The following is a 26,028-nucleotide window of genomic DNA, read 5'->3' as shown; positions in this document are numbered from 1 at the left end:
ATCTATTTATAGTTACACTACAGTTATATAAAATTATTGTCACGCTAACTAACTCTGTACACCTCAATTCACTAACGACCTACAACTATCTGATATTAAATAACAATAATAGTAATGATAATATTAAGTAACAAAACAATATTTTTTTTTAATTAGATATTGAAAAATAAATTTATAAATTGGTTATGTTTCGTCATATACTTTAAGTGTCTATCATATAATAATAACTCTTAGTCAAACTTAATATCATTAGTGTTAAATTGATTTGATTTATTAAAATTAAAATGTCTAATATAATTTCACACATTAATTAATTATTAAATTTGATTCTTACATTTATATTTATTTTTATATTTTTTTAATTTTAAAATATTTTATCAAATATAATTATTATTACTTATATTTATTAAAAAAAATTTAATTTAATTTATTAAATATATATACTATAATTTAAAAAAAAAATCTACTAAACCAAACCTAAATGCAAATCTCAACAAAATCGAGAAAATGCAGCCAAAATAGAAACAAATAGAACACATAACATGCAACACATATAAATACAATATATTGGCTATATTGGCTAAAAATAAGAATAGAAAAAGATAAGATTCATTCTTATATTTTTTAAGGCATCTACTTAAATGAAGATATTAAAAATATTTTGCAAAGATTTTTGTATTAAAAATATATTTTGTTTGTTTAGTCACATTTTTAAAAAAAAAAAATTTAACGTATCAAAATCAAACTTTACAATTCATCCTCTAATAATAAAAAAAACGAGCCTGCTACACATACAAGTTTACAAGCTTACAAGTTGGCCCAGCCCAAATAGAACTCACGCGCATGAAGAGAGATAACGTGGCGCGTCAAAATCACGCGCTCAACACTCAAACGGTTACGTATGGCAGACTCTTCCACTTCTTCCACTTCTTCCACTTCTCAAAGCGCTTTGAATACAAGGAAACCCTCCCATTTTCGAGCGAAAATCAAAGTTCAAAATATACAAATCGTTGTTCGAAACCTCCATCAAAACACCATCAAACTCTCCGTGAAGAATCTGAAGAGAAAATAAAGCAACAATACTCAACATAAGTTCATTAAGATTCCTGTATATTTTACTTTTCTTCTACGTCGTTCTTCTAGGGTTTACTATTATTCTTGCTTCTTTGTTACACTGTTCTAAGTTCTACGTCGTTCTTCTAAGTTCTACGTCGTTCTACGTTGTTGTTCTAAGTTCTCCTGCTATTGTTGTTGATTTTTTGGGGTTTATTCCGTAGATTGGGGGGTGTATACTGCTTAACCTTGTAATGTGGCTTGATATTGAAGCATGGTTGAGTGATATCTGACTGATATCTATATGGATGTATCTGAATAATATCTATGGGTGTATCTCACTGTTATCAATGGGTGTATCTTGCTGATATCTTTGGGTGTATCTGACTCATATATATGGGTGTATCTTACTGTTATCAATGGGTGTATCTTATTGTTATTAATGGATGTATCTGACTCATATATATGGGTGTATCTTACTGATATCTTTGGGTGTATTTTTCGTTTCAGAGAAAATGGCAGCAAGAAACCAAACAAAAGACCTTAAGTGTGCCACACATCTCCTGAGTGATAAGTTCAGAAACATGACTGAGGAGAAGAAGGTGATTGTGAGGGATCTCGGATTCGGTGGGTTGATGCACATCCCACCACTAAGGGTGGATCACCAACTCTTAAGGGAGCTGGCAAACAACTTCAAACTTGGGGAGAACAGACTGAAGACAGGATATGGTTCTTTCCAAATAACACAAAAAAAAATAGGTCATGCGCTTGGCATCAATGCAACAGGTAACTAGCTTAAAATTATAGGTGTATATTAAGTTGTTGCTTGGGTGTATTTAAGTTGATGCTTGGGTGTATTTGAACCGACTTGGATACTTTGTTGTCTTCCTTTTTGTAGGAGATCTATTTCCTGAGAAAGTTGAGTATAAGAAACTTTCTGATGTTGACAAAATAATTTATAGAATATTCCAGGGTAAGACCCTCAAAAGTCTTACCGATGAAATGATGGAAATCGGCGTTGGCAACGAAGAGGAACGCCTGATGTTCAAGAGGATATTCATCCTCTACATACAGATGGCGTTCCTTTTGCCAACGACGATAAACAAAATATCGCCCATGCACCTGGCCCCAATTTTTAAGATGGACGGCATATCGGAGAGAAACTGGGGGGGCATGTTTTGACCTTCATGGTCAAGGGCATCACAGACTACCAGGAGAAGAAGAAGAAGGCAATTAATGGCTGCCTCTTCGCCCTGATGATAATCTACTTTCATCTTTCAAAAAACAGAGGCAAGAACAGGGCTGAAAGACCACCAAAGCCCTGGATTGCCAACTGGACTAAGGAGCAGTTGGTGGAAAGAATGACTGCAGAAAGAGAGGAAATTTTGGTAAGTAAACATAATAAGTTGGGTGTATTTTATTTACCTGAATGCTGCTAACTAAAATATCTCATGTTTCAGGGGATTGTGAAGATGGCAGAGACAAGAGAAAAAATGGAAAAAAAAAAGAAAAAAAAGAAAAAAAAAACAAGAAATCAAAAAAACAAAAAAAAGGAAGGCGAGTCCAACATCGTCTTCAGAGACAGAAACTACTGATAGTGACACTTCTACCTCTGAGTCTGAGGCTCAAGAAGACTCAGAGGATTCAGGAAGAAAACACCCCAGCAAAAAGGGGAAAAAGTAAGTACCATACTTGGGTGTAATTTCTTTTTCGAGTTGGGTGTATTTTGTTTGATCACGTTGGGTGTATGTAGTTTATTAAGTAGGGTGTGTTTCGTTTGCTGCGTTGGGTGTATATTGTATATTCAGTTGGGTGTATCTCGTGAATTTATTTGGGTGTATTTTTAGTATGTTCTAAATGATGATTGTTTGCCTTCCAGAATGGACTCCAGAAAAAGAAAGCAGAGGCAAGAGGAGTCAGATTCTGATTCAGAATCTGAATCTGAACCAAGTGATGAGTAATGTCCTGAAATTATTACTCCTTTCTTTTGGCTTCATTATAAAGATTTCGTGTATTAACTGAAGTGTCTATTATTAACTTATAGGAGCGAAGAATCATCACATGCGGAGAAGGAGAAGAAAAAGAAAAAAACAAAAACAACACCAAAAAAGTAAGCACTTCTTTGGATAATATTCTGTGATAAAATTAATTTTTTATTTCTGATTGGTACTCTTTTTTTTCCACCCAGAACACAACAAAAAAAGAAAAAAGTTGTTGTGGAGGATTCACCTCCTGAAGAAGATCAATACTTTGACGAGTACAGTACCTCGTAAGCTATATTACGGTCTATCATCGTAATTATTTTTGTTAACATCTTATTTTATGAATGTAGTGAGAGATATGAAATATCAAGTGACGAACTCGATGAATGGCTAAGAGAAAACGTTGATAAATCTGTTGCAGAGGGGTATGTCTTGCTGGGCTGTGTATTTGAGATTTTGGTGTGTTTTGTTTGCTAATAATTGTATCTTGTTTCGCAGGGAGAACCAAGCTGACCTGCGATCGACAGAAGGTCGCTATGTGTCCTCTGAAACGTAAGAAGCTTTATTATTTAATAAAATCTTGTTATCATGATTTGGATGTATTTTGTGGAACCATTTGGGTGTATTTTGTGGATCAAGTTGGGTGTATGTTGTTTACTAAGTTGGGATATTTCGTTTGTTTTGTTGGGTGTATATTGTCCATTCGGTTGGTTGTATCTTGTGCATTCATTTGGGTGTATTTTATACTTGTATCTTATTTTGTCTGAATAACATGAAATCTGTTTAGACTACCGGCTGTGAACTTGGGAAGTGATGATCCTTCCTTTAAAGGACGCACAGAACAGAGTAGTGTAAACCAGCCGTCACAGAGCATGTAATTTCTCTTTCAAATAACCGTTACTTTTGTTCTTCTATTACCTTCTACTTTTAATTCTGTATATATTTTTTTTAGAAAAAAAAAGCCCTTTATTATTTTATTCAAGAAAAAAAAGGCAGCAAAAAAAAAGCAAAAATTGCAAGTATGTAAGTTCTCAAAAAACAAAGCCTGTCTTCTTTTTGAATTGTTCGGGTGTATTTTTTGACCTTCTTTGGGTGTATTTTAGGTTGAGTCCGACTGATTCGAATATGATGGTTGTGAGGGAACAAACACCGTCGGAAGCGCTTGCAGTGTGAGTTTTCCAAGAATATTTCAACCTTATAACCTTATTATTTTCAAATACGTTGTTAACCTTTCATTTTTCTTCTTGTTTAGAGTCCCGATCCAGGTTTTTGTGCCGGCATCCCAAACAACCACTGAGACAGATTTTGAACCAACCCCTATGCTACGGATTGAAGGGACTACAGAAACGTAAGAAATAGTATTGAGTGTATATTTGTTTAGAGTTTGGGTGTATATTTGCTAACAGTTTGGGTGTATATTGTTCCTGATCAATTTTTTTTACGCCATGATTTTGTGTAACTGTGCAGCACTCCTGAACCCCCCAAACAACTTCAAGAAACCACACCCACGCTTCCCCCAGCTCCAACTAAAATGTAAGTTCATCAGACTAAAATCAATCTTTGCTTATCATCTGTATATTCTTATTCTTACTCTTATTCTTATACATCATGACGCAGTTATCCAGCCGCAGAAGACGCTGCTGCCCTATTGATGATGGCACGGACAGCAACCTATGTTCCTAAAACAGATCCAGGGATGCCATCATTCAGCCTTGGATTGACTGATTCAAGCCAGGAGGGGGCGTCAACGCAGGAGACAGAAAGGAAAAAATCTCCAGAAACTGTAAATTTGCTAGAACAATTAAACAATTTGGTCCAAAAATTAGCAAGCAGTGCGACGAAGGGAAAAAACGAAAGTCCACAAATTCAGAGGGAGACTGGGGGAGAAAGTTCTGCAAAGTTTGAAACTCCTGGGGGAATAAATCAAATTCCAGATGATATGAAACAAAAGTGCTACATCTGGGGGACGAGACTGAAGAAAGACGCAGATGGCAATACTAACGAGTATGAGGAGATGTACACTCTGATTGGCCAAGGAGAATACATTTTGATGAGAATGCACCTTGCATCCCTCCAGGCAAAAAGTGATATAGAATCTCAGGTAATATTAGAATAACATTAATTTTTTTACACCAAAGTCAACTGCAATATTTATTAATGTAAAATTGATTTCGGCATATATTTCTAGATTGTATCTGCCATCTGCCTCATCCTCAACCAGAAAAATGAAAAGAGGTTTCAGGAACAAATATACTGTCTTTCCCCGATATTGTGGTAAGTGTTACTTCTACAAACTTTGGGTGTATTTTCTGTATTGATTTGGGTGTAGTTTTTAGGTTCGATTGGGTGTAAGTTGTGTATTTTCAGTATTTCATTTCTTGTTTCGCAATTCTTGCAGAGCATGGCACTTTCGGATCACCCAAAGGGGGAATTCATATCACCGAAAACGAAAAAGGAATTCAAGGTGGAAGCCTACCCGAGTTTCATTCCCTTCATAGATAGAAAAAAATTAACTTCGCATCCATATGTAAGTTTTCGTTTGCTAAATTTGTTAGTACGCTTATTTACTTATATGCCAAATAAAATAACACACTGTTGAAATGTGACAATCCTTCAGATTTTTGCTCCTGTTTGCCACTCGGGACATTGGTGGTTATGGCTGATAAATACAACAAAGCAGAAATGTCAAATACTTGACCCCCTACACAAAAAAGCTCCAAGCGATGAGAGAAAGGACATTAATAAATTCACTGTAAGTTGCCTCTGTCTTCTTTACTTTAATAGATAGGTCTATTTTGTTAGTTGTGTTGGGTGTATATTGTCCATTCAGTTGGGTGTATCTTGTCCATTCATTCGGGTGTATTACTGATTTGTTTTGGTATTTAAGGGATATGTATTTTCAAGATTGATAACATATGCCGGCGGGGAACCTCTGGAGAAAGGGGAGAACGAGAAGAAAATTAAAGCATCATATGTTAAAATATCAGGCCAAAAAACAAGGTATAAATTTGTGACTCTGAACATTAAACTTTCCTAAATGAGATTTGTAATTTATTTTCTTCGTTTTCAGCTATGACTGCGCTATCTACGTTATGAAGTGGCTTGAGTTAATTGAGCCGGAAAACATCAAAAAGGGGAAGTATGAATGGGATAATTGGCCACAGGTAACTGTCTTTAGAACTATATAACTCTGTATTACTTTACTGAATTAATATTGCTGTTTAAACAGAATATACTTTTTAATTGTAGGAGGAGGTGGACCACTATAGAGTGGAGTATGCTTCCCGGATACTATTCAGTGAGATGATTAAACAGAGAGATCGGGCAATTAGAGAGAGTAGTGCTATAAGGCTGTCGAAGCCATCCTCTGTATTATTGAGTCCGTTTTGTCAGATTAATTCTGCTGATATAGAAACTGGGTAATCCAACTGCTGGGTAGTTTGTAAATTGAACAAATGATGTAAATATTTGCCATTTATCAACAACTTCTATTTCATGTATATTTTTTCCCATAGTTAAACTATCTGTGCTGGTAAACTGTCTGTGATGTATTCAAAAGCTGTATTACAAGTGGTAAAATATGAAGCAAAAAATCAAGGCATATATAAACGCAAATTATAAACTGTTACACCCAACGCAAGTCTAATAATACACCCAAGGCAATTATCGTATTGTTTGACGAACTGAATAAGCGAGCTGTTCCAGGTGATGTACTTGTTAAAAAAAGAATGCATGCTCTCCCTCCTTTGTGTGCTTCTCATCCCTGCCCAGAAATGGTGATCCAGATAGATAGGAACCCATATGTGACGGTCTTCGTACAGATCTGCATAATACACCCAAACACAGACTATAAAATACACCCGAGAGAACATACAATTTACACCTCTGCTGCAGATTTTAAAACCACATTACCTGAAAGCCACTTGTTGTCCGCAAGACCAAAATTCAGCAGAAAATCGTTCCAATTCCTATCGAATGAGTCTTTGCTATGAGAGTTCCAAACAACATGACTCATTTCTTGTTCGATATCGGCATGTCCCTTGTACCCGTTTAATTTGCTTGGAATCTTCTTCATGATGTGCCAAATACACCAGCGGTGAACTGTTGTTGGCATACAGGCCTCTAAAGCCCTTTTCATTGATGCGCACTGATCGGTGAGAAACCCTTTCGGAGCATTTCCTCCCATGCAACGAAGCCAGCATTGAAATAACCATTTGAATGATTCAATTTCTTCGTTCTTCATCAAAGAGCATCCAAGAAGTGTTGACTGATCGTGGTGATTCACCCCGACAAAAGAACCACAGACCAAATTATACCTGAAACAAATTACCATGGTCCAGAATGCAAAATCATTAGGTACACCCAAACAAATGCTTCGAATACACCCAATGAAACCGTCAATATACACCTCTGCTGCAGATTCGTAAAAATAAATTAATTTAGCATCATAAACAAATTAATAAGATGGATGGCTTTGGTTGGCCCAATCGTCCGCGGATGGTGGCTTCTGAGCTGGTTTGCACGTTGGAGCCTCCTTCCGACTTGTGCTCGTGAGTGAATGGGGGTGGTACCTGCAAAGACACTCCGATGCCTAAGTTAGCAAGGGTGTGAGCAGGTCTAGAGAGTATTGGGCTTAGAGATACCTGAGGGGTGTTAATGTATTTGTAGTGGTGAGCCAATAACCACCGTTGGAGTAGTGCCATATTTTTAGGGTGTTAACCATCCCATTATCTTAGGGAGGTTAAGATATGGCTTGATTAAAGTAGTTAGAGAGATTTTAGGGGCAGTTACTCATTTGAATGAGTGCTTATCTGCCAACTATTCTCCGTCCCGACTTCTTGGGAGTAAGTCGGGTTTGACACCGACTTCTAAGTGTGAAGGTTGGTGTTTAGTAAGGCTCAATCCTCTGGACTAGGCCTTTTATTTGGACCTGGGCCTTTATTATTGGGCCAGGGTAGGAACAGTGCCCCTACTTGAGCCCAAGATCTTCATAGGACTTGGGTTCGAGTATTTTACTCGGGATCGTAGTCGACTTGTTGGAGGACTGACGTGATTTTCTGAAACCGACGTGACTTTTCGTGTCTCTTTGGTTCTGACGGTTACGTCTAATCAAACGTCGTGTCCGTTAGGGATGTGCGTAGACTTTGGTAACGGTGCATTCTCATTAATGACTGCCCCGCTTTTACCATTATGCCCCTTAGTATGTTTATAAATACTTTTCCTCTCTTTCATTTTTTCGTTTCTGCAATTTTTCAAATTTCTTCTTGCTTTGTTCGTGCTTCATTCTTGCATTCGGAGACCTCTGCTTCTTTCAACCTTCGGTTTCGGATAAAGGTTAGCGTTTTACTTTTATGACATGCTTTGTGATTGCATGCTTTTATTTTCTTTGGAGAGGGAGAAGTGACGTTGTAGGCTGTCGTATCCCCTTAGGGACTCTCGTTTTTGATTCTTTTTCCTTTTTCCTTTGAAGGTTTTCGTCGTGTTTTTAGAAAATGTCTTCTGTAGAGGCTCTTTCTCAATGGGTTGATGTCACAGTCCTAGGAGAGGAACCTTTGGTTGATGCGGAGTTTATTACTCATCTTCATACTCACCACAGGATTTGTGTTTCTGAGGATGACAAGCCGAAGTATGAGTTGGTAGTCCCGGGTCCAGAAGACCGGGTTTGCTTTAGTAGGGCCAATGAGGCGTCTTCTCATTTCTTCTTTATGTATGAATGTATGATCACCCGTCTGGGTGTCTTTCTTCCTTTTTCGGATTTTGAAATGTCTGTTTTGCACCACTGTCGAGTTGCCCCTACCCAACTTCACCCCAACTCTTGGGGTTTTCTGAAAATTTATCAATTTATTAGTCAAGCTTTGGACTTCCCGACTTCTTTGAGGTTTTTCTTTTTTCTTTTCCACATGACTAAGCCCTTTAGTGGGCTAAACAACAAACAGCAATGGGTGTCCTTCCGAGCCATACAAGGTCGGAGGATTTTCACCCTTTTTGACGAATCCTTCCATGACTTCAAAAATTATTTTTTCAAAGTGCAAGCTGTAGAGGGTCACCACCCCTTTTTTCTGGATGATAACTCTTCTCCTCGCTTTCCCTTATATTGGCTGGAGGCCTCCCCTTGTGAGAAATATGGTCTGGATGACCTGGATGAAGTAGAGGCTGCCATTGTGGGGTTCCTCCGAGAAGTGTGGGGGAGGGCCCCATATTTGGATACTAAGAAGTTTCTCCAAGGGTCTCCGACCTTTGTCCAGGCGCAGCTAGGTAGCTTTTTCTTGTTTTAAATTTCCGACTTATCAACTGATCATTCTGACTTGTTTGATTCTTTAGCTATTGTTTTTCTCTTTCAGAAATGGCTAAGACAAATGCTCAAGAATATTTCCAAAGAGTCCAGGAGGCCAAGGCCAAGTCTCGCGCTCGGGCCGGTGGTGCCAGGGTTATCTCTCCTCCTCCTCCTCCTCGGAACGTTGGGACTCTTTCCAAGCCTATCGTAATTTCTTCTTCAGTTCCCCCTCAGTCGCTCCCCGTTGTCCGACCTTCCCCTGATCCAAAGAAGCGCAAGACTTTAGAGTCTGGTGCTTCTGGTGAGGTTAAGGCGGATGCTATTGAGTTTGTCCGAAAGAATATCTATCCCCATGTTCGTATAGGCATGGATGATATGTCTGTCCGGGGCCACCTTACCACTATGGTCGAGGAGAGTCTCAAGGCGGCGGGGGTTTGTGGCAAGCTCTTGGATATCTTTGAGAAGGCTCCCCTCAGCTCTTTAGGGACGACCTCGAAGGTCGAGGAGCTAGAGGGAAGGCTTCGCTCATATCAGGAGCATGAGGGAGAGTTGAAGAAGGAGATTGCCAAGCTGAGGGAGGAGAGAGATACCTTCCGGGAGAAAGGGAAGGCTTTGCAGGCCCAGTACAACATGGAGATGGAGTTGAGGAAAACGGCGCAGGGCAGCTATCAAAGCTTATTCAAGGATCTTGTGTCTGTGAAGAATGATCTGCTGAATTCTCGGAAGGCATATGATGAGTTGGAGGACTCAATTGCTGATGGCGCCGAGGAGTCTTGGAGGATTTTCTTGGAGCAAGTCAGGGTGATTGCTCCCGACTTGGATCTTTCTCCTTTACATCCTGACAAAGTTGTTATTGATGGTGCCATCGTGGATCCTCCTGCCCCCGTAATTGTTTCCGAGTCAGAATTGAAGACTCGGGGGCAGAGGATTATTGAGTCCCCTCCTCATTCCAAAGACGCTCCGAGTTCTTCAGCAGTTCCTCCTATCTCTTCATCTCCCATGGATACCTCTGGTGACGCTCCTCCTGATTCTGGTGGTGGTGATCTTTCTAAAAAATGACTTGTGGCTATTTGGGGTCCGGCCTGTGGGCCCCCGTTTTTTAAACTCTTTATTTATTTCTAATTTGAACAATTTTCTTTGGCCCTTTGAGGCCGTAAACAAAATATTTTATGCGTGCCCTTTTTAATAAGGGTTTTAACTTAACAAAATAAATACCCTTTTTTGGATAAGGGTTTAAGTTACCTTATGCGTGTATGTCTTTTTGATTTTCTGAATTCCCCTTGACCTTTTCTTGAAAACCTTTCTTTTTGGCTTGTTTGTTTTTCTGAGCTTTTTTGTTTAAGGACTTTTGGGACAGCCTTTAAACTTCTTCCTAGGTTTTTCTATCTCTTTTCGTTATCCCTCATACTCAACTTAGTTTTAGTGAGTTCTTATGACTTAGGTTATTTTTGCGATGCGTTTTTCTTCTACTCGGTCCTTCACTCCGATTTATGGATCGAAGTATTTCCGAGCTTTTCTACCCGGGATCTCATTTCGACTTATGAGTCGGATTTGTTCCCGAGTTTTTACGATTGACTTCTTATAACCTCTTTACACCGACTTGTACCTCGTCGTTTTATCCTGACGACCTTTTAGGTCGGTTCATGGGATTTTCACGTTTTGTCGAGCTTAAGTCGGCGCGTTTCGTAGAAAGACTTAAAAAATAAAAAATGAAAAGGATTTTATAAGAGATATCGTAGATGAAAAAGATCTTTATTAATCGGGGAGGTACCTTTTTGCTACTAAGGGTTTTGATAATCTATTTCCCTTAGCCTCTACTATGATGCCTCGTTAAAAACCCTTCTCCTGAAAAAACCCTTTTGGGAAAAAATCATGAAGTTGGGAAAAGAGTACATCAGGGAGTAGAGTTCGCTTTTAACTATAGTACCTTTTCATGTTACAAGCATGCCACGACCTCGGGAGTTCAGTGCCGTTCAGGTCGATTATTTTATAATAACATTTTCCTAAAACTTCATTGACTTTGTATGGTCCCTTCCAATTTGCGGCGAGCTTTCCTTCTCCTGATTTGTTGACTCCAATGTCGTTTCTGATTAAGACCAAATCATCTGGAGCAAATGTTCTTCGAATGACTTTTTTGTTGTACCTTGTAGTCATCCTTTGCTTTAACGCTGCTTCTCTTATCTGGGCATCTTCTCGGACTTCGGGGAGCAGGTCAAGCTCCTCTTTGTGCCCCTGTATGTTTCCGATCTCGTCGTGGAGAATTACCCTTGGGCTTTGCTCACTGATTTCTATTGGTATCATTGCCTCCACACCATAGACTAGTCGGAAGGGTGTTTCTCCAGTGGCGGATTGGGGTGTTGTCCTGTAAGCCCATAGCACTTGAGGGAGCTCTTCAGCCCAAGCCCCTTTTGCTTCTTGCAGTCTCTTCTTTAGTCCTGCCAGTATGATTTTGTTGGCTGCCTCGGCTTGCCCATTGGCTTGTGGGTGCTCCACCGAGGTGAACTGATGTTTGATTTTCATACTGGCTACTAAGCTTCTGAATGTAGCATCGGTGAATTGGGTTCCATTATTCGTAGTGATGGAATAAGGTATCCCATATCTTATGATGATATTTTTGTAGAGGAACCTCCGACTTCTTTGAGCGGTGATGGTGGCCAATGTTTCTGCTTCTATCCACTTTGTGAAATAATCTATTCCCACGATCAGGTATTTGACTTGTCCAGGCACTTGGAGAAAAGGACCTAACAAATCCATTCCCCATTTTGCAAAAGGCCATGGAGAAGTGATACTGATAAGCTCTTCTGGTGGAGCCACGTGGAAATTTGCATGCATTTGACATGGTTGACATTTTTTCACAAATTCTGTGGCATCTTTCTGCAAGGTCGGCCAATAGAATCCATCTTGGATTACTTTCCTGGCTAGTGACCTTGCTCCGAGATGGTTTCCGCAGATTCCACTATGTACTTCCTCCAATACCTCGGTGGTTCTCGAGGTCGGTACACACTTTAACAATGGTGTTGATATCCCCCTTCTGTAGAGGATATTTCTCACCAAGGTGTAGTGTTGTGCTTCCCTTCGGATCTTTTTAGCTTCTTTCTCCTCGTTAGGGAGGATGTTGAATTTCATGTATTCAACTAAGGGGTTCATCCATCCGAGGTTTAAACCGCCTACCTCAAGTACTTCTTGTTTATCTTTTATTATTGAGGGTTCTTGGAGGGTTTCTTGGATCAGGCTTCTGTTGTTTCCTCCTGGTTTGGTACTTGCTAACTTGGATAGGGCGTCTGCTCTGCTGTTTAGATCCCGAGTTATGTGTTTGACCTCGGTTTCCTCAAAATGCCTGAGATACTCCAAAGTTTTTTCCAAGTACCTCTTCATATTTGGGTCTTTTGCCTGGTATTCCCCACTTATCTGGGAGATTATCACTTGTGAGTCGCTGTATATCATCACCTTTGTAGCACCGACTTCTTCTGCTAGTTTTAGTCCAGCAATCAAGGCTTCATATTCTGCCTGATTATTTGAAGCCGGAAATTCAAATTTTAAGGAAACCTCTATCTGGGTTCCTCTTTCATCCGCCAATATTATGCCTGCGCCGCTTCCCGTTTTGTTGGAGGATCCATCTACATAGAGTTCCCATGTAGTTGGTTTTTCCTCTTGATCCCCTGCGTATTCTGCAACGAAGTCGGCGAGGCATTGAGCTTTAATCGCTGTCCGAGTTTCGTATCTTAAGTCGAACTCGGAGAGCTCTATTGCCCATTGAACCATTCTCCCTGCAACATCCGTTTTTTGGAGGATTTGCTTCATGGGTTGGTTCGTACGGACTCTTATGGTGTGAGCTTGAAAGTAAGGCCGTAACCTTCGCGAGGCTACTACCAAGGAGTAAGCAAACTTTTCTAGTTTGTGGTACCTTAGTTCGGGGCCTTGTAGAACTTTACTGATGAAGTAGACTGGATGTTGTCCGACCTCGTCTTCTTTTATCAGGGCTGACGAGACAGCCTTGTTTGCTACGGATAAGTATAGGACGAGGTCTTTCCCTGGTACGGGTCGGGTTAGAATAGGAGGTTGGCTTAAAAACTTTTTGAACTCCTAGAATGCTTCCTCGCATTCAGGAGTCCATTCGAACTGGCATCCCTTTCTTAATAAGGAAAATAGTGGAAGGGATTTCAGTGCCGATCTTGACAAAAATCTGGAGAGGGCTGCAAGTCGGCCATTTAGCTGCTGGACTTCTCTCAAACAAGTCGGACTTTTCATTTCGAGGATGGCTCTACACTTGTCGGGATTGGCTTCGATCCCTCTTTGTGTTAGCATAAATCCTAGAAATTTCCCTGCTTCCACTGCGAAGGCGCACTTTGCGGGATTTAGTCTCATCCCGTGCAGCCTTATGGTGTCAAATACTTGCGAGAGGTCTGTCAAGAGGTCGTCTTCTTTCTTTGTTTTTACCAGCATGTCGTCGACGTATACTTCCATTAGACTCCCCAGGTGAGGGGAAAACACTTTATTCATCAACCTTTGATATGTGGCCCCCGCATTCTTTAATCCGAATGGCATGACCACGTAGCAGAAATTAGCTCTGGGTGTGATGAATGATGTTTTCTCTTGGTCTGGCTCATACATTGGGATTTGATTATATCCCGAGTAGGCGTCCATAAATGATAAGTATTGGTACCCCGAGCTAGAGTCTACTAGGGTATCAATATTTGGCAAGGGATAAGGGTCCTTAGGACATGCCTTATTTAAGTCGGTGTAGTCGACACACATTCTCCATTTGCCATTCTGTTTTTTGACTAGCACTACATTGGCTAGCCATGTTGGGTACTTGACTTCTCTGATGAAGCCAGCTTCCAGGAGCGCCTGTACTTGTTCTTCCAGTATTAGGGCTCGTTCTGGGCCGAGCTTGCGTCTTCTTTGTTGTACAGGTCGGGATCCTGGATAAACCGAGAGCTTGTGGGACATGAGCTCGGGGTCAATCCCAGGCATGTCAGAGGCCTTCCAGGCGAAGAGGTCGGAATTACCTCTTAGGAGCCTAGTCAACCCTTGTTTTAGAGATTCCCCTAGGTTGGCTCCTATATGAGTGTTCTTCCCTTCCTCTTTACCAACCTGTATCTCCTCGGTTTTTCCTCCCGGTTGTGGTCGCAGCTCTTCTCTGGCCCTTGCGCCACCGAGCTCTATTGTGTTAACTTCTCTGCCCTTTCCTCTTAGGTTTAGGCTTTCATTGTAGCACTTCCTTGCCAAATTTTGATCTCCCCTTACCGTTGCTATTCCCGCTGTGGTCGGGAACTTCATGCAGAGGTGGGGAGTAGATACCACTGCTCCAAGTCGATTGAGGGTAGCTCTGCCGATTAAAGCATTATATGCTGACCCCACATCAATGATTATGAAGTCTATACTCAGAGTCTTTGATTTTTCCCCTTTTCCAAAAGTGGTGTGAAGGGGCAAAAATCCTAGTGGTTTTATTGGCGTGTCCCCTAATCCATATAGGGTGTCGGGGTAAGCTCTTAATTCTTTCTCATCTAACCCTAACTTGTCGAAAGCGGGCTTAAAAAGGATGTCCGCCGAGCTTCCTTGATCTACTAGGGTTCTGTGGAGATGGGCATTTGCTAGGATCATGGTTATCACTACTGGATCATCATGTCCAGGGATTATTCCTTGCCCATCTTCTTTTGTGAATGAAATGGTGGGGAGGTCGGGTGACTCTTCTCCGACCTGATAAACTCTTTTGAGGTGTCTTTTGCGAGAGGATTTGGTAAGTCCCCCTCCCGCGAACCCTCCTGAGATCATATGGATATGTCTTTCTGGAGTTTGCGGTGGTGGGTCTCTTCTATCCCTATCGTCTCGCTTTCTCTTTCCGTGACCGTCCGACCTTTCTATGAGATATCTATCAAGCCGACCTTCTTTAGCCAGCTTTTCTATCACATTTTTAAGGTCGTAACAGTCGTTTGTGGAGTGACCATATATCTTATGGTACTCGCAGTAATCGTTGTGGCTTCCCCCTTTTTTATTTTTAATGGGTCTAGGGGGTGGCAATCTCTCAGTGTTACAAATCTCTCTGTATACGTCTACTATAGAGACTTTCAGAGGAGTATAAGAGTGATATTTTCTTGGCCTTTCGAGACCGAGTTCTTCCTTTTTCTTGGTTTCCCTTTCCCTCTCTTTTGTTGAGGGAGGGGGCCCAGGTCGCCAACTCAAGTCTCTTAGTTTGGCGTTTTCCTCCATATTGATGTACTTTTCAGCTCTTTCCTGTACATCACTTAGAGAAACGGGATGTCTTTTAGATATGGACTGCGAGAAGGGACCTTCTCTGAGGCCATTGACTAGTCCCATTATGACTGCCTCTGTGGGCAGGTCTTGGATCTCCAAACATGCTTTGTTAAATCTTTCCATATAGGCTCGCAAAGATTCTCCGATCTCCTGTTTTATTCCCAGGAGGATCGGTGCATGTTTCACTTTGTCTTTCTGGATTGAGAACCTCATCAAAAACTTCCTTGAGAGGTCTTCAAAACTAGTAACCGACCTCGGGGGGAGGCTATCGAACCACTTCATCGCTGCTTTCGATAGAGTGGTCGGGAAGGCTTTGCATCGTGTAGCGTCGGAAGCGTCAGCTAGGTACATCCGACTTTTGAAGTTGCTCAGGTGATGCTTCGGATCCGTGGTCCCGTCATAGAGGTCCATGTCAGGGCTTTTGAAGTTTCTCAGAACTTTAACCCTCATGATGTCCTCGCTGAAGGGATCCTCCCCACCTAGGGGTGGTTCTTCTTGTTCGTCGCGGGAGTTGCGACTTTTGAGGGAGGATTCCAACTGTAAGAGCTTTCTTTCTAACTCTTTTCGTCGTTCCATCTCCTCTTTTAGGCTCTTTTCAGTTTTCTTTTGTCGTTCTCGCTCCTGCTCTAATTGTTCCAAGCGGCTGTGGACTAATCCCATGAGTTCAGTTACATGGGGTGGTCCTTCTTTTTCTGATTCGCGCCCTTCTGAGGAGTTTACCTTCGGATTCTTTATTCCGGAAGTGCCTTCCCTGTGTTGATTATCGATTTCTTGGTGGAGGGTGAGGTCCACATCGTTGTTGCCTGTGTCCAGATTCTCTTGTTCAGAGTCTGTCTCAACATGGCCTTCTTCGTGGGATCTACCTGCCATCGTTGGATGATCTCTCAGGTTCCCCGGCAACGGCGCCAATGTTATGATGGGTAACCGGAGATTAATAAGATGGATGGCTTTGGTTGGCCCAATCGTCCGCGGATGGTGGCTTCCGAGCTGGTTTGCACGTTGGAGCCTCCTTCCGACTTGTGCTCGTGAGTGAATGGGGGGTGGTACCTGCAAAGACACTCCGATGCCTAAGTTAGCAAGGGTGTGAGCAGGTCTAGAGAGTATTGGGCTTAGAGATACCTGAGGGGTGTCAGTGTATTTGTAGTGGTGAGCCAATAACCACCGTTGGAGTAGTGCCATATTTTTAGGGTGTTAACCGTCCCATTATCTTAGGGAGGTTAAGATATGGCTTGATTAAAGTAGTTAGAGAGATTTTAGGGGCAGTTACTCATTTGAATGAGTGCTTATCTGCCAACTATTCTCCGTCCCGACTTCTTGGGAGTAAGTCGGGTTTGACACCGACTTCTAAGTGTGAAGGTTGGTGTTTAGTAAGGCTCAATCCTCTGGACTAGGCCTTTTATTTGGACCTGGGCCTTTATTATTGGGCCAGGGTAGGAACAATAATATTCAATTATTTTTTAATCATATATAAGTAAATTACACTTAATCACGTTACTTTCATTCTAAATAAATTTTTTTATATTATTATAGTAACTTATAACTTTAAGTGTAAAATTATATAAAAAAATTATTTAAAATGAAATTAATGTGGTTAAGTATAATTTACTTAGATGTGATTAAAAAAATTGAATATTATGTACCATAAAAATTGATATTATTAAACAATAAAATTAAAATTTATTTCTATGTATCGTTTTTGTTCCTAACGTTTTCATTCTATTTAAGTTCCTAACGTTTTAAAATCGTCTTAATTTTATCTCGCCGTCAATTCTGTTAACAGATCTCTAAACATTGAGTCAATTTTAAAACGTTAGAGATTTAATTAGAACGATCAAAACGTTAACAATAAGTTCAAGATTTATCCAAATGTTGAGGACAAAAACGATACTTTACTGTAATTTTTATGAAAATATCCTTTAGACAGCATATAAATCACCTTATATTTAACGCACATTTCTAGGCAAAGAACTTGATTTAACAGAGGCTCATAACAAGGAAAGGGATTAGTGAGTGAAGATTGCAGCACATAACTCTTGCAGCTAACCATTCAAAACAAAGAAAAATAAACCAAAATGGCTTTGTTAACTTAGAATGAGGTGTGTATAACAAAATGAAAGAGCTGAGACGGCGTATGATTGCATTGTGAATTCCATCTGGATATGATGGTTACAACTTACAAGAGCAGTTTTGATTCATACACTAACTTTATCCATTAAATAATCAATCAAACGCCCCAAATGAGAGTATGAACATCCACCCTCTTTCATAGTACTCCTAGACTTTTCACTCATCTCCTTCATTCTTTTCCTCACCTCCGTATCTGTTAACAAATTCCTTATTCCTTTCTCGATCTTCTCCGCACTTAACACCCGGGTAGTCCCAAACATCAACTCATGCTTGAATTCCAACGAAATTTCCACACCCAGCTTCAGCTCACGCACCAACTGAAATGCATTGGATTGCTGTTCCGCATAGAGCGGCCATGCCGCAATGGGCACACCATAATATATGCTCTCCAGCGTAGAATTCCAGCCGCAATGAGAAACAAACCCACCCGTGGCTTTGTGAGCCAGAATTTGGGCCTGAGGGGCCCATCCAATGACTCTTCCCACTTCTGCCGTCCGGTCCAGGAACCCATGAGGCAGAAGCTCTGTGAGCTCAGGGAGAGAGTAATCAGATGGCGCGCCCATGAAAGAGTCCTCAGGTGGGGGTTTGCGCAGGGACCAGAGGAAGCGGGCCCCACTGTCCTCGAGAGCCCGCGCGATCTCCCTGACCTGCTCCTGATGGAACCAACCTCTGCTCCCGAAGCAGAGAAACACTACGGAGGAAGGAGGTTGGTCGTCGAGCCACTTGATGATGGTCTCCGAAGCACGGTCGTCATCCCCGCTGAGGTTGAGTAGGGGACCCACCGGATAAACAGGAAAAGCAGCATCATGGAAAGAGTGAATGGCGTAGGATTCGAGCTCCTCAAAGGTGTTTATGATAAAACCATCAGCTTCTTTGAGGCCGCTGGCATACGACATGAAAATCGGGTCCCATTGCTTTCGTGTGAGGAAAGTGGGCATATTTCTCCACGGGAATGGGTTTGCGAAAGTGGGGATGGTCAACTCCGAGTCGGAGTCCTCCCACTCGTAGGCTACCAGATTGTCCCGGACACGGAGCGTGTGCATGTGAAGGGTCATGCCAAAGAAGGTTGCTCCAGAGGTAAAGAACACGAGGGCAGGGACACGGAAGTCCTTGGCAATCTCAATCATTGAGGTGAAGAACATGTCGAGGACGAAGGCGGCCAGTGGTGGGGCGGAGGGGGAGCCAGTGAGCTTGGTGACGGCTTCTCTGACGTGGGGCTTCATGAAATCGATGAGAGCGTCCATGGAGGAGGCTCTCTCGGAGTCTGATGAGGGCGGCTTGGGAGTGTAGTCGGGCAGGTTAATGACGTTTATGCGGTGGGACTCAGAGTGGAGGGAGTTTGTTGCTGTAGATGTGGTTTTGGAGTCAACAGGGGACTTGAAAAGCATGATATTGACGGTGAGACGGTGGTCGTGGTTCACCAGAAGCTTGGCGAACTGGAGGGTGGAGAGCAGATGACCTTGGCCTGGAGAAGGCACCAACACCACTTGTGCTGCTTTCTTGTTGCTCATCATTACCACTCTCACTCGATCGGCTTAATTATTGCAAATAATGTGAGTTGTGAGATCTCTATATATAGGATCCTTGTTTTTCAACGGTCAATCAACGTGTGTGGAAATTAGAGTGTGAACCTGCCTCGCTCCGGCTGCTTGTCCGTTGTGGACCATGTATCATGAGCTTCTTGTCCCTTCCTCAGTTCCTTGTTCCTTCTACCAAAAGGATAACATCCATCCTAACCGTATATAATATTAGTGGATACTTTTAACTATTGCTTCACTCTCATCATTCATATCCGGTCCCATATTTGCTTGTCGGGATCATCTCTGCACGGTTACTTCTTAATTAAGGCTTAGCTTATTTTATCCATTATTACAAGATTCTCGGGAATATTCACTTTTCACCGTAATATAGTATTAGTATACACCAAATTTAGTTATATATATAAATATATAAAATTTATTTTTATATTTTAATATTATTAAAATATTATTAGAGTTGTTAGTAATTGAAAATTAAGTTAATAATAATTAGTAATTAGTAAATAGAATATTTATAAAGTTAGTTAATAATATTTATGTAAATAGAATGATTTTTATATTATGTAATAACAACTTTAAAATAACAACTTTATATATAATATTATATTCTTATTCTACTTTTTTTTCAAAAATTTAACATGATAGATGTTCTTGCTGAGTTTGGCCGGTGTATAGCTCGTCCGTCGATGAATGTCTTCGAGCTTCTCGTCGGGATGAGTTATACGTCGGCAAGGAGAGAATAAGGGGGTGGGTACCTGCAAAAGACACTCCGACGCTCAAGTCAGTAAGTGTTTAAGAGGTATATAATAATTCTATGAATATAGAATGTAAGACATGAAATGAAAGTTATCATGTGTTATATTGTGTTTATAATAATTCTATGAATATAGAATGTATTCTTGAGATTAGATATAGAAGGTTCTTTTTATAGGCATAAAATTGATGAATAGAATTGATGTTATGACTGTTCGGTCATTAAGATAGAAATGATGGTCATTAAATCGGTAATGAAGGTGTCAGTTACAAACAAAAGAATGAATGATAGTTAACACCAAGTTATAACTCATAATGCATAATAAAAACTGAGTTACAAGGTGACAGATCAATAGAGTTATGATATCCTCTTTGAAAAGAACGGGATATCATTTTTTGTAAAACTACCGTATTTTCTTTGACAAAGTTCTTTCTTTTCTGTGTTGTTCTTTTTTCACCTGTTTTTTTATTTTTTTTCACTTTAAGGATAAGTCCATCCTTTCAGTTTCATGTAGTCCCTTAACCAAAGCAGAAGCCATTAGTTAGTAGATAAAATATTTAAGAAATTAGTGGATAAAGATAGAGAGATTCGAATTTGCAAACTCTTAAATGAATATGAAAAAATTATGCCATTTGAATTATAATTTACTGGTATAATATTATTTTTTTATTCTACTTTTTCCTAAAAATTTAATAAATATATATTTTATATTAGTGATTAATTTTAATATGAATTTAATATAATTGTATAATATAATAAAAGAGACATAAATTTACTAAAACATATTATTTATACATTAAAATTAATTATTAAGATTAATTTATTTTTAATATATATATATATATTAATATATATTTTATAGGTTAAATTACACAATTAGTCCCTACACTTTCAGTGAAATTGTAAATTGGTCCCTATAATTTAAAAGTTTGTAATTGGGTCCCTAAAGTAAATTAAAATTTGTAATTAGATCCTCAATAACGTTTACCGTCAAAAAAATGAACATTTACCATAATGTCCTCTTCTTCCTCTTTTTCTCCTTTTTTTTTTCTTCCTCCTCTCTTCAGAATTTTTCTGTTATTCTTTTTTAACAACAACAATAGGGCTTCAACAACAACAATCCCAGAAAGATAATATTTCAACAAATCAAACAATCAGAAATTCAACTCAACAACCAAATCAACACACAACAACAATAAAATCAAAAAATAAATCAAAATCAGAAACTGGAGTAGTCACAAAAATAGAAGCAGAGGCAGTAACAGGAGAAGAAGCAGAGGCTCAAGCAGAAGAAGAAGCAGAGACAGTCACAGAGGAAGAAGCAGCGCCGGCGGGGTCCCCCTCCAAGCTTAGCCGGCACCGTCCCCTTCCCCCTCTCCCCCCTTCCCCCTCTTCCTTTCCCCTTTTCCCTCTCCCTCCCCTCCCCCTTCATGTTTCCTTTCGGCTCCCCCTCCCCCCTCCCCCCAACCCCCAAAACGCGTTTTCTTCCCCCCCCCACTCTTTCTTGTTGCTGCTATAATCTGTGCTCCTTGGAGAATCAGATTAATTGCTTCCAGTAAACAAGTCTCAGTAATTAAAATCTAAATTAACTTTATCTACTATGAGTTAAAATTTCAAATTCAGAAAATTGAAGAAAAATATGAGGTCTAACATTTCAAGCAGAAGCAGAGAGAAAGGTTGAGTAAGAATAACAGAAAGAGAAGCTTTGAGAGCTTGAGAGGGAGACAAGAGGTTGTCTTCCCTGGAAAGGAAGCAAACAACATCAACCATGCACACTTTGCCAACGCATCTACAGCACTCTCCTCCTTCTACTTCTCCTTCTTCTTGGAGATCCAGATTTCAACAAAATGAGGTTTACGATGGAGTTAGGTTTCCCGATCCAAAACCCCTCTGACTTCAACAATGTCGTAGAAGCCTTCAGCTGGGAGGAGTTCCCCTACCACGGTGGCGCCGCTCCCCACAGCAACGTTATTTGCCGTGTGTTCACCGCCAATGAGTCCCCACCGAAGCCGTTTCCGAAGTAGCCTTCACAAGAGCAGGTAAGAAGGGAGAATTAGCCATGGCTTTGAAGAGTGATGGTGCGATTGTTGTTGTTGCTGTGATCTTAAGAGAGGAACTTGATTGTGAAGGTTGGCATTGGAGCATAAAGAATTGGAGGAGTATGTGAGGAAGTAAAGGAAGAGAGAAATGGAGTTGAAGATGAAGAGGAAGAAGAGACATGAGCGTAAAGAATTGTTGTTGTTCCTTCAATTCATGACGCTGGGGAGGGAGTGGGATGGGTTAGGGATTTTTTCTCTGTTTTGGAAAGTGGAGAAGTGACAGTGAGAAGGCTGAGGAGGGGTGGGATGGGTTAGGGATTTTTTTGTCATTTTTAAATAGTTAAATTATAGTGTTGGTCCCTATACTTTTATTAAAATTGTAAATTAGTCCTTACTGTTAAACACGTGCAACTCACATACTTAAAATAGCGAATATACTAAGGAATATTCTGTTAAATCAAACGGTGTTTGAACGGTAGGGACCCAATTACAAATTTTAATTTTTTTCAGGGACCCAATTACAAACTTTTAAACTATAGGGACCAATTTGCAATTTCACTGAAAGTGTAGGGACTAACTGTGTAATTTAACCTATTTTATATTAATAATTAATTTTAATAGTTGATTTGACATGATTGTAAATTTATTGCTATAGCTAGACTACCTTTTAGTCTAACAACAAAGACGAAATGGAATGGAACAGTGGCCCACGGGAAAGAAAGCGATATATGGCTGGGGCCTGGGGACTGGGGACTGGGGAGTATGGGTTTTAAGACATACAATGCAAGCAGGGTAACCCAAGAACAAGACTTGTCAATTAATCCACAACAAAACTACCGTAATCCTAATTAAATGAAAGCATTTTGTTGTATTAATTTTTTGAAATTGTTCCTATTGGATGCAGTTGGCATTAAACAAAAACGAAAAAGATGGAGGTGTTTAAGCCCATTTAGCTAGAATAGACATGCAAGCAGCTCCAAGTAGAAGAGAAGTATAAGCTCCAAACTGAAGCCGGCCACTTTGTTGGACTCTTGAGTTGATGAAATCTGCTGCGAGCAGGTCCACGAGAGACATGTAAATTAATATCCCGGAAGATGCTGCGTTCATGACCCCTTCCACAATCAGTGCTCTTGGGCTGTTCTCCTTATATGCCTTGCTAATCCCTATCCCAATGGCTATTCCAACTGGTGTTGTCAATGTAAAGAACACTGCCATTGTTACAACTGCTCTTCTATTGAATTTTGCCTGACCATAACATATATACATAAATAAATAAACAAGGAGAATATTAGGGACAAACAAATAAAAATAGCTATATCTACCTGCGAGATGCAGCCACCAAGGCCCATGCCTTCAAAGAATTGATGGAAAGTTAAGGCAGCAATTAGAGGCCTTATGGTCTTTGGACTCTCACTTGCTCCCAACGAGATCCCGATTATCACAGAATGAACCACAATTCCTAGCTCTAACACCTGCATTCAGTTTATCAAAATAATCATATTACTCTGCTTTATTAAATTTGGGGATAAAATAAACAAGTGCGTGATTACCTGAGAAATAATACGATGACGAAGGAGTTGTGTGGAGTCTGACGAAGAAGCGGAACCATGAGAATGACCATGAGTTGCATGAGTATGAAGATGCACGTGATCTACTCCCTCCTCTATCTTGTGAGTGTGACCAAAATACGCAGTAGCAAGAGAATCAACCATGAGCGTAGCAATTGCGGATAACATGGCCACGAATCCCGTGAAAGGAAAATCTGCCCACGGATGTTCCTTGAGGCAGGGAGATGTTAGCTTCTCAAAAGCATCGGGCAAGACGTGTATAAAAGCAGTGGACAATATTACCCCTCCTGAGAACGCCTTTACCAAGAAGAAGAAATCCCTCTCTGGACTCAAGGCAGAGAAGCTTTTGATCTTCCCCAGCGTTGGAATGGTTACACCGATTGCACCTGCCACCAGAATCGTACCCAAAGCTGCTATTTTGTATTTCAGAGCCAATGCTGCTTCCTCACCACCTTCATTCTCCTCTTCCTCTTCGCATGTGCACTCCCCCACAACTGAGCTTGGAACCACCAGAATTGACAACAGAAATAATAATATACCTACTGTCAACCAATTCTTTCCAAAACCTTTGTTCATCTTTGGATGATTCAACAACAGATAGAATCAATTGAAGATCAACTTAATGGAAAGGAGAGGATTCTGATGCGGGGTGTATGTTAATGTTAGTACTCTCCAGCTCGATCAGATAGATGTTGATGAATTGTGTACGGTTTCTATATCTATATATATAGAGAGACATAGAATGAGAAAGAGAGAGGTTCATTCAGCTGACTAACTGTGATTGCTGAATATACAAAATTAGATCAGAAGAATTCTGCAATTGTGAATTCATTATGTGTATGCTATTTAGTAAAGATATATATTTTCTACCTAGGTAGCTACAGCATAGGAGATTTACGGTTATGATGCCATTGCCAACAAACTAAGTGTCCATTTGATGTTGAAATATGTCGACATGCAGCGGAAGCCAAGGACAAAATAAACCCAGGTATTTGGGTTTTATGACCACATTATTTGAAAATTATTGTAGCGGTCAAATTATAGTTGCAACACGTTCTCGTTCACACTTCACGGTTGCGCAAGACTCTACGATATCATTTATATCATTTCAAGAGTACTACTACTTTTACACATCAAACTTTAGATTTCCATTCTTGCTTTTGTTGAACTCTTTCTTCAAAGCCCTCGTCAATAACAATAAGGAACTAACAACTGTCTATCCTAACATTGCTATGTTCACACTCCACATGGTATCCTGATGGAAGTTTTTCTAGTAAAACAGAGAACTAACACCTTTGTGATTCTGTTTTTTCATGTTATTTCCTTTTTATTTTTTTTTCCGTTATGCATAGTTTGTAGAAGCAAAATTAAAGCGGGTTTCTTGATTATAAGAAAATGTTGAACCTAATAAAGGTTTTCACTTTGTAGATAGCGATCTACATGGGTTATATAGTGCAGTTGGAAATCGATGGGGAGGATAATTTCCTTAAGAAAGTAGTGTGTCAAAGACTTACTTGCAGACTGCATCACTGCAGTGCCATGGACTTTACCATTCTCCTTTATTAAAAAGTCTGCCAGTATGTACGCAATGAATGGGTTGAAAATGCTGATATTCGGGTTGCTGGAATTCTTGAGATGTTTGAAGAAGGTTGTCATAAGATGGTGAGTTAACGTAGGGGGTAAATGCGACAACTCTTTTGCTACTAGCGAACTATTAGCTAGCTTCTCTCTCTCTAATGGCAAGGATGGTGAGGATGTCGACTCTGATGAGTATTACTAGCTATGATGATGATAGCGAAGAAGAATATTTTGAAGAGTATTACGATGATGAGGAGGTTAATCGGCAGGAAGAAAACAAAAAGTAGGTGTACTTGAGGGAAGGAGTTAGGATCTTGGTGGAATGTGCATAACAACTGCCCATGGGATTTCTGTAATATTGTGTGTTATCTTGAATTGTGGAACATGCTTCGGAGTTCCATTTTGCTGTTTTTTTTTTTTAACATAGTTTTGCTTGTGGAGTGCTGGTATACATGGAAAATGTTGTTTGTGCATATGTTTAGTACAGAAACAATGTGAATTTTGTTCGTGTTAAGCGTTAACTGTTAAACATCATTCGGGGTATTTAATTTTGGTCTGAGCTAGAAGCCTAGAATTAAGTTGGTGCGTGGGCTCATCTTTTCAATGGTCCAAGACTTAAAATCGGACACCACTTCAATGGTCCAAGACTTGCAAGGAAAAGAGAAGCTTCTTAATTCCCGAGGTATGAGGTCCCATTAGCGCTAACTTTGTATGTTACTACTTACTAGCGATGGCGGCTGCTGCTCCACATTCTCATCCTATAGTTCTAGCTGTAGATAACGCACAGGAAGACACTGTATATGAAAGAAGCAAGTCAACTCACGTAAAAGAGATTTCTGACAATCGGTGGCATCCATGTC

At 40.2% G+C, this 26,028-nt stretch overlaps 3 protein-coding genes across 3 annotated transcripts; 1 reads left to right on the top strand and 2 right to left on the bottom strand.

The window, feature by feature from the left end:
* The first annotated feature begins 866 nt into the window (after positions 1 to 866).
* LOC130940301 (uncharacterized) lies at positions 867 to 5,537 on the top strand. The gene is made up of 3 exons (XM_057868406.1): positions 867 to 894; positions 1,564 to 1,839; positions 5,434 to 5,537. The coding sequence occupies exons 2-3, from the start codon at positions 1,569 to 1,571 to the stop codon at positions 5,535 to 5,537; spliced, it is 375 nt and encodes a 124-aa protein (XP_057724389.1). The 5' UTR covers positions 867 to 894; positions 1,564 to 1,568.
* A 12,090-nt stretch (positions 5,538 to 17,627) lies between these two features.
* LOC130941262 (anthocyanidin 3-O-glucosyltransferase 2-like) lies at positions 17,628 to 19,334 on the bottom strand. Its single transcript, XM_057869695.1, has one exon. It carries the CDS (start codon positions 19,203 to 19,205, stop codon positions 17,757 to 17,759), a length of 1,449 nt encoding a protein of 482 aa, XP_057725678.1. The 5' UTR covers positions 19,206 to 19,334; the 3' UTR covers positions 17,628 to 17,756.
* A 3,279-nt stretch (positions 19,335 to 22,613) lies between these two features.
* On the bottom strand, positions 22,614 to 25,851 carry LOC130941044 (zinc transporter 8-like). Its single transcript, XM_057869407.1, has 4 exons — positions 25,105 to 25,851; positions 23,573 to 24,309; positions 23,345 to 23,494; positions 22,614 to 23,267 (listed from the first exon to the last, which is right to left on the bottom strand). Exons 2-4 carry the CDS (start codon positions 24,164 to 24,166, stop codon positions 22,962 to 22,964), a joined length of 1,050 nt encoding a protein of 349 aa, XP_057725390.1. The 5' UTR covers positions 24,167 to 24,309; positions 25,105 to 25,851; the 3' UTR covers positions 22,614 to 22,961.
* Between the last annotated feature and the right edge of the window lie 177 nt (positions 25,852 to 26,028).

This window comes from Arachis stenosperma, chromosome 7 (genome assembly GCF_014773155.1).
Source record: "Arachis stenosperma cultivar V10309 chromosome 7, arast.V10309.gnm1.PFL2, whole genome shotgun sequence".
In the NCBI taxonomy this organism is placed as follows: domain Eukaryota; kingdom Viridiplantae; phylum Streptophyta; class Magnoliopsida; order Fabales; family Fabaceae; genus Arachis; species Arachis stenosperma.
This window is presented reverse-complemented; position numbering and strand designations above follow the sequence as displayed.

Coding starts and splice junctions, on each gene's coding strand:
- LOC130940301 (XM_057868406.1), top strand. CDS start 1,569: ATGGCAGCAAGAAACCAAACAAAAGACCTTAAGTGTGCCACACATCTC. Junction 1,840..5,433: donor GCTTGGCATCAATGCAACAG/GTAACTAGCTTA, acceptor CAATTCTTGCAG/AGCATGGCACTTTCGGATCA.
- LOC130941262 (XM_057869695.1), bottom strand. CDS start 19,205: ATGATGAGCAACAAGAAAGCAGCACAAGTGGTGTTGGTGCCTTCTCCA.
- LOC130941044 (XM_057869407.1), bottom strand. CDS start 24,166: ATGAACAAAGGTTTTGGAAAGAATTGGTTGACAGTAGGTATATTATTA. Junction 23,495..23,572: donor GTCATCGTATTATTTCTCAG/GTAATCACGCAC, acceptor AACTGAATGCAG/GTGTTAGAGCTAGGAATTGT. Junction 23,268..23,344: donor TTGGTGGCTGCATCTCGCAG/GTAGATATAGCT, acceptor TGTTATGGTCAG/GCAAAATTCAATAGAAGAGC.